Raw genomic sequence first — 8,295 nt, 5'->3', positions numbered from 1 at the left:
TTGTGAACAAGACTCAAGTCACAGGAATGCAGGAAATTTAAGACTCTCACCATGTCAAGACTGAGACTAAATATATGATGAAATGCATGTGGGTAAAGAGATGCTGATAAGGAGGAAACACCTAACAGTCTGAGCTGGAGCAATATAGGTCCTGGAAAAGTTAGGGGTTCTCTTCTTGACCGCCCCTGACTTAATTCTCGGGACTCACCATGAGCCGTTCTCCGAGCTACATTGTCTAAGAGGTGGGAGGGAAAAGCAGCAGCTCTGGTTTGCTCCATCCACACCTGAGTTTCCTCCCCCAGGTCTCACTCTGCATTAGTTCCTTCATCCCATCATCCCCTTGGTGGGCCACCTAACACCATTATACGCCCTGCATGGCACTCGGGTGGCTGATCGTGTTGTATCAGAGACACCACTTTATACATGCTGCGTCTTGCATTCTTGTTTCCTAAGTAATCGTTTTTACTGAGGTTAACTCTCTACCATTGAACCTATTTGTTGTGATTAGAGAAAAATTCTGAGATGGGCTAAATAAAATGACAGCAGGTCTGAGAATCGGGGAGAGAGACAGGAGAGGTTAAGATTGCTTACATCCTGAAGAACGCTGAAATTCTGAATCAAATTCCAGGTGGCTATTTCAGCTTTTATCTACATAAAACAGCCGAACGTCACATGCCACCATACCTTGCTTACGCATAAAGTTTCCAGGGTGTTGCCCACTGCCAATCCGCAGAACTATCTCTGCTTCACTTTCTCATGCCCTCCTTATCTATAGCCTATGCACAGCCTTTCAAAATATTTAGATCTTTTTTCCCCAAAACCCATTGTATTAAAATCCCATTAGCTCCAGGACGGCGAACATGTCTGTCTTCTCCATCTAGCCCTGCGGCTGGTGGGTCGGACATCAGACCCAGGACCTGGTCCTTTCTGGCTAGCACATAGCTCAATAAACCCCTTGTTTCAGAAAACCGAATCCTTTTGATTATCGAAATCAAAGGATTCTTCATATCCTTGGTGCTGTGAAAAATAAACAGAATCTTCAGATACTAGCTGGTTGAATTAATTGTCTTCAAATAATAAAATTGTCTCCCTTTGGGAGCCCTTAGGAGTTGTTAATCCTCATCATATAATATAAGAGCTACATGTGTTTTCTTGAAACACACTTTCCCATTCCAAATTAAGCCAATTTTACTAGATTGAGCTGCATACCAGCCGTGTGACTTTTCTGACAATGGTAATACGAGTAAAAGATGGCAGGCTAGAACTAGGTTGTAAAGAGCTCCATAATTTTCCAGGGACAGGATGGACTAGATCTCTCGGGATATGGGACAGTGGTAAATGATGATACACCACTGAGGCAAACGGCTGAGCAGCGTATACATGGCCACGTGAAATTCTGGATACATACTCCATTGGGAAGCAGTTCAAAGGCTGGGAAAGGAGTCCATCTGAGAGCAAAGCAACCTGAAGATATCTTAATCCAGGAGGAAGAGGATGAAGTAAAGAAATGGTGGTTAAAGCTCCTGAGAAAGAAGCAGGAGCAACTAAGAACTTGGGCCTAGAAAGAAGAACCTGCTTCCAGCCCAGGGAGAGTTAGGAGGAAAAGCTCAGAGTCTCTGTGAACATCAAGCAGGACACACCTACTGCTCACATTTCTTAAGTTCCTGATGTGAAAATCCTGAATATCTCAACGCTTTACTTATTCCTGGGTAGGTTTGCAAATAGAGCCATATTTATAATTTATCACCTACTTCCAGATTACTGGTCTCCAAACTTTTTTGACCATACATCCTGATCAATAATATATTGGTGAACACGCATCTCCAGTCTATAAATAATATGCATGTACTAATGTATTAACATACTGCACATGTTATAAAGTATCCTGAAAACTTAAAGAAGATTAAAAAGTCAGAAGACTAATTTCCGGTGTCTTGTCTTCCATCCTGAAAACATCCGACTACGTGTGGGGGATCCTATTTGGAGACCATTGATCTAGATCATATTGGAAGTGTCTGTTGGCTTGATGTTCGAGTATATTCTTTCCCCCGAAGCTTGAAAACATGCAGCCTCTGTATCTAAAACTGCACCAAGTTATTATCACAAAAGTGGGGGTATGTGCTTGTCTGTTTACCCCAGAAAGTGCCACCTTTGGTAACCATTACAGCTGGGTCATTAACTACGAGATCGATATTTATAATAGAGGGGAGAGAAACACCTCTTGATCCCTGCCTGTGGTTTTCAGTGTCTCTAGCTGGTGATTTATTAACTTTAACTCATAGTATGTTATTCCAATCTAACCCATGAGTGACTCCAGACAGCAGTGAGTACTATAGCCACTCTTTTTTATTTTTCCATAAAGTTACATTAGACCTATACCCAAGTGGCATTTCGGTAATCAAAAAAATTCACTTAACTGTCTGCCACTTCAAACACATTTTATTACCATCTTAAAGAAAGGCCAGAAATACACAACTGGAAATTTTGGAGCCCTGGAAAATTGGCCTGATTACATAAACCAGGACAAACACGGGGCCGGTGAGCTGCTAGTTATCTGCTTATGTCTGCACGGGCCCTTTCTCCCACCCAGGCACCTCGGCCGTAAAAAGTGATCCTTTTCTAATTTCTGTAGGGGATGACAGGGTATCTCTGCCTTCTCATGAGCACTTTCCTCCCAGAATCAGCACTTGACTCGGTCCCTGCCCAAGCCAGCCCTTGATCCCAGGAGAATAACCTTCTGGCTCTGGCAGTCCTATGCTGGGGAGTGACTGGCTGGAGCCAATGCCATGTGTCCAATGGCCCTGGCACATAGCCAGCACATGAAGGCCCTCAAAAGTAACTGTCCGGCTCTCATGCACCTGCAGTAAATCAACAGGGCCTGCTCAAATCAAGGCTGGGCTGTATGGGTCCATTTACACCATCACTGACTCACAGTGGTGATGTGAGCAGGAGTTTGGTGACTGGGCAGGAGTTTGGTGACTGGCTTACCACAGGAAGTCACTCCTTTCCTCACAGCGGGCCTAATCTCTGCTAGACAGTGAGTCGACCAATCAGCCTTCAAAAGCTGCTTACGCTAATTAGCTGTGGAAGGCAAATTTTCAAGGCTGCCAAGTCCTTAATATTCTAAAAACTCCTTCCTTCATTTCTAATATGCTTACTGACCTACATCTTTGACGGAAGACAAGATCAGCAATAGTACAAGTAAACCAGTCACATTCCAGTTTTTATGTCCTTATTCTTCCAACTGCTGGCTTAATTACCATCCAAGTACTGAGTAATGGAGGATGTCAGAGGCATGCTGCACGTTTACTAGAGCCATGGCTAGTGACAGAGAAGGTCCACTCTGGGGCCAGGGGCCAGGTCTGTGGAGTGCACCACTCTGCGCCCAGTGCCGAGCACGGCTTCTGCATGCTGTAGACACTAAGGGCATATCCGCTGACGGAACGACAGGACCCTCGAATATACAGTACGTCAGTACCTCACCACAAGTTTACTGTGGGAGATTTCACTCTGCAAAACCCCTATACCTTAGTGCCACTGAGTTCCATGTGTGTTTGTTTTTTTTTTTTTTAATTTGATGAGCTAATCTTAGAAATGCAGATGTTTGGGAAAGAAAGACACATAGATCAATGTGATAAATGAATTTAAAATGTGCAACAGAATGTGAGCTCCATGAGAGATCTGTAAAGCTACATTATAAATGGATCCGTGCATCTGTGTAAAGTACCCAGAAAACTTTTAAACAGTCCTTTTAAATTGACGCATGCAGTTTGTATATTTTTATTTGTCTTAAATGTACTCCTCGCTGCACTCCTTGACCATACATATCAAATAGGCCACCCACCTTTAAACGAGATCCTCTCCTGGCAAAGTTATCTTTCATGAAATCGTGTCTAGGAGAGATGGAGCATCTACAGGTTCCCATAGCCCTCGGTCTGCTCTCATGCCCCGGACTGCTGCCCGCCTCAGTTCAGCAGTGTCACTCAGCCCCAAGTACAACAGAGCCTATTTTTGATATCATTCGACAACCACCAAAAAGAAAACGGGAAGAGCCCGTGGAATGCGCAGTTAGAACATCACAGGCCAATCCAGTACCACCCTTCTGCAAATGGTCTGGTTTCTGTCGGCCGCCGTGAATGCGAGGGAAAGACTTGCTTCTCACCTCCCGTGGAGAAGGCCATGGGCAGCACTGTCACCGAAACGTTGTCGGAGCTTCTCTGCCCGGCAGTGTCCATCACAGTGAGCTGAACGGTATATGTTCCTTCCCGTAAGTGGGACAGCTTCAGGGTTCCTGACTGGGGCACCTGACACCCAAATGGAAACATCGTATTCAGTTAGGATACGAGGCACAGAATCCAACATCGTCCTGAACCTGGAACCAGTGTCGTCCTCGTGGCAGGCCCAGCACCTGCCTCTCCACTCCTGGTCCAAGGCTGCAGAACGCTCCATCGTACGCGACTGTGACAGGTTGAATTCACTATTTCTAATTTTATCTGGGATGACAATGTCCTTGACTGACAATCCTTCCCTTGTCCTCAGCAGCCGCTATTCCAAACTTGTACCTCCTCCCAGCTCCACACACAACATCGAGTCCTTCCTTCTCAACAGGTGCCCTCATCTACTTCAAGAAGAAAACTGGGACCATAATTATGGTCATAATTATGGCTCCACCATTCACCTCATCCTGGGAATGCACCTGTATCTATACCATCGCCACTTCCTCTCCTCCAGTCACTACATCAGCTGTCCCTCTTGCACTCCAGGCCAACCTCTCCATCTAGTCCTCGACCCCTTTCCCTCTGTGATTCGTAGGCTCAAGTTTCTCTTGCCCTAAAACAAACAAACAAAACATCAAATAAGAAACGTCCTAAACCTTCTCTAGTCTCAGTCTCATTTCCCTTCCATTTTAATTGTTTTTTTTTTTTGAGGTTATATATTTATTAAACAAAATGATTATGTGCCAGGCATTGTGATGCACAACGGGGGACAGTGGTGACCCAGTCGCACAACTGTTCCTTGCTGATCACCTCTTGGGCTCATTCCCTAAACCCAGGACTCCACCTTGGTCCTCTACCCGCTTCATGGCACTTTGTTGGACAAGCTTCCTGATCATGGAGAGAGTGAGAGCTTCTGAGGCCCAGTTCTGTGGTGCGATTTTGGGAGTCATTTTCAGATGTTCAGTCTAAAGACCATTTTTTTCCGCCCTCTCAATGATACTATTAGCTGTTTAATATCATACTTTTTTTTTTTTTTTAAAGACCTCTTTCTGCTTAAAGGAATTAGTCTGGATTATTATTCTCTACAAACGAATTCTGAGCATTATACATTTTATTACACTAATACATTAATGGACTTGCAAGTACAGAGAGTCTGCCCTATTATAACTCACCTGCTGGTTTTTATTGATGAAATTCTAGAATTTGGACTCCTGCACATCACCTTGGCTTAGAGAATTTGTCAGTACTGCATACACACACGATCAGAATGCTTTACAACCATTTAGCAGCAATAGAATGAGGTACAGTGGCTGAGAAACTTTAGGCTGCTCCATAATCACTCAGAGCTCCCGTTAGGGCACAGATTTCCAGGCCCCAGCCTGAGACCTGAGTCAGTGGGTCTGGAGAGAGGGATCTGGGAATCTACAATAACAAGCCCATCCAGGTGATCCACTGATCACACTGGAAGAAATGCAGCAAAGTAGTAATTTAACTTGTCAGGTGAAGGGAGAGCCAATAAGGTGCGTTCCACAGATCAAAGGAGAATGTGAAGAACAGACAGATATAAGCAGTCATGAATGCTAAAATGAAGTTGCTAATAGATGGGAAACTGAAACAAGCCGGCTATTAGTACCTATTAGCTACTGAAGTGAGTGTATTAATAGATTAACACCTATGAGTGCTAAAATGTCATGTTTGAAATCCACTTTTCTATAGGAAATTAACTGCACCTCTATATGAAAAAAATTATTTGCATTTCTATAGACAAGAACTATTTGCATCACTATTCATTTTCTATAATTTATAAATGCTAAACTTAAACCACCTGTTCTACAACCCCCAGCATTCCACTGAAAAGTACTCAGTAATCTCTTGCCATTTCAGTCTTCACAGCTTTTTATGCCAATCTTAATCCACAAAATGGGGCTGCACTCTCTTATAAAGTTGTTCTGAAAATTACAGATATGTCTAAATTACCTGGAACTGAGAACCAATCAATGACCTCTTTATAATGATCAAGTCATAGTAGGATGAGTTTACTTTGGGGGGCATTCATGAATGTACAGCATTAATAAGATAGTCACAGTTTGGTAGAAAATGTCTCTCCCATCACAAACTCTGTCATTTAAATGATGGTTTTATAACTTTATGTTTATCTGCCATCACTGTTACACTCTTGGCTGGGGAATTGGTCCAGATTCTCCTCTTGATGGCACAGCAGTCAGCCATAAAAAGCCCATAAGAAATGTCTAATTTTGTTGCTCCTTTATAAATAGCCTCAACAAATTAAATATTGAATCATCAGTATTATTTTTATTTAACTCTCATATATGCAATTCATTATTTACAGAATAAAGCTTTTAGTAGCATATCTGGAAAGCCAGAGGCAGGTTTGTAGCTGCTCCTAGAAGTGCCAGTTAATAGTCAGTGTCCTTCTCTGGGGAGCTCTCCAAGCAGATGATCAAGGACTTGTCCATGCACCTTTCCTGATCAACCTTAGTTCTCAAAGATTTCAATAAAGATATATTAGTTTTGCAGCTGATACAATGCATAGAAGGATAATAAATATGATGGACGACACTCAAAGTTCAAAATTATTTCTGTTGTAACCAAAAGCTGAGATGTAAAAAGGATAAATATCAGGGTCTGCACTCAGGTTCGATAAAGCAAATACACAACCAGAACGGGGAGGCCCTCAGGATGGCAGTTTATGTAGAAAGGTGAAGCAGGTTTTAGGTAATCCTGCTAACGGAAAACTCAGCATGAATCTATCGTGTGATGCGGCTACTAAGATAGTTTATGTTAATTAACCTTATAACTTTAGGTCTATCTTCCATCACCGTTATTAATAGAAGTAGAGACAATGAATCAACTACAGGAGGTGATATCTGTATATCTGTATATTACAAGAGGAAGAGACACAATCTTCAGTCGACATGTGGGGTTCAATTAGGGGTTTCAGATTTTAAGGGCATGGATGAATCTGAGAAAATCCAGAAGAAGCTGCAGGGTGGATGGTCTGAAAATCAATTCATGTGAAGAACATCTGAAAGAAGTGGGAGTACTGAGTTCCGAGAAGAGCATTCCAAGTGGTGACATTCATGTGTTTCAAAGATTTAAGGGACACAGAATAAAAAAAGATGTATTCGGTGTTTTTCCAGAGAACACCCAGCACCAAGGCACAGAAGGAACAGGGAGGCTTATCTTGTTTGCCTAATAATTACAGCTGATTACAGATGTCCCGGGGCATGATGTGCAATAGTGAGCTTTCATCTCTGGAAATATCTAAGCAGAGTGGAAGACCCTTGGAAGAAAGGTGATACAGGGGCTCTCGGATAGATGGGAAGCTGGGTAAGATGCTAAACAAGGGTCCAACCACTGCTAAGACTATAAAATCATTGAGTAAATCAGTGTGTTTCGATCAGCCTCGAGGGACTAGGTGATTATCGTTTTTGTTTTGTTTCAACAGAATATAAATCGGTGCTTCCCCATAGAAAGAAGACCACAAGAAGACACAGGAAGGAAAATACAAGCCAACGACAAGCCACAAGAAGACACAGGAAGGAAAATACAAGCCAACGACAAGCCACGGAGAGAGGCCTCAGAAGAAACCAACGCTGCTGGAACCTTGACCCTGGACTTCTACTACCCTCCAGAACTGTGAGAAAATAAAATTCTGTTGTTTAAGCCACCCGGTCTGTAGTTCTTTGAAGTGGTTTGGCTGACATTTACCTAGCCAGAAAATACTAACTAGAAAGGGTCCTGGCTGGTGTAATAAAAAGCCGCTTGCCTCATGAATCAAGACTTTCTGTGTGCCGGCAGCTGCTGCTAAGTTGCTCCTTCTCATCTGCAGAGATGCCCGCTGGGCCCAGAGACGCCAGCTGGGCCCAGAGACGCCTGATGAAAACCAGTGCTGAGCCGGGGACTGGGAGCCCCTCGTGCTACCCCTCCCGCACTTGTTCAGCGATCTCAAGCAGGCCTAACTGCTCGGTAAGACGGTTGCTTTCTGGGTCACGTGAAGAATAGGTTGGTTCTGTTGTTGTTTTCCTTGTTACACTCTTGTAATTTTCAAACTTTC

General features: G+C 43.3%; 1 protein-coding gene across 1 annotated transcript in view; it reads right to left on the bottom strand.

Annotated features, from left to right (window-relative positions):
- LRP11 (LDL receptor related protein 11) overlaps nucleotides 1-8,295 on the bottom strand; it is a gene marked incomplete at its 5' end in the record, with an annotated part of 35,298 nt that overhangs the window by 19,673 nt on the left and 7,330 nt on the right. Inside the window, 2 exons of the mRNA XM_023528325.1 lie at nucleotides 4,163-4,304; nucleotides 8,008-8,196. Of these exons, the coding sequence (XP_023384093.1) occupies nucleotides 4,163-4,304; nucleotides 8,008-8,196 (331 nt within the window). The remainder of the gene's footprint in view (nucleotides 1-4,162; nucleotides 4,305-8,007; nucleotides 8,197-8,295) is intronic.

Source organism: Pteropus vampyrus, unplaced genomic scaffold (genome assembly GCF_000151845.1).
Source record: "Pteropus vampyrus isolate Shadow unplaced genomic scaffold, Pvam_2.0 Scaffold24, whole genome shotgun sequence".
In the NCBI taxonomy this organism is placed as follows: Eukaryota; Metazoa; Chordata; class Mammalia; order Chiroptera; family Pteropodidae; genus Pteropus; species Pteropus vampyrus.
This window is presented reverse-complemented; position numbering and strand designations above follow the sequence as displayed.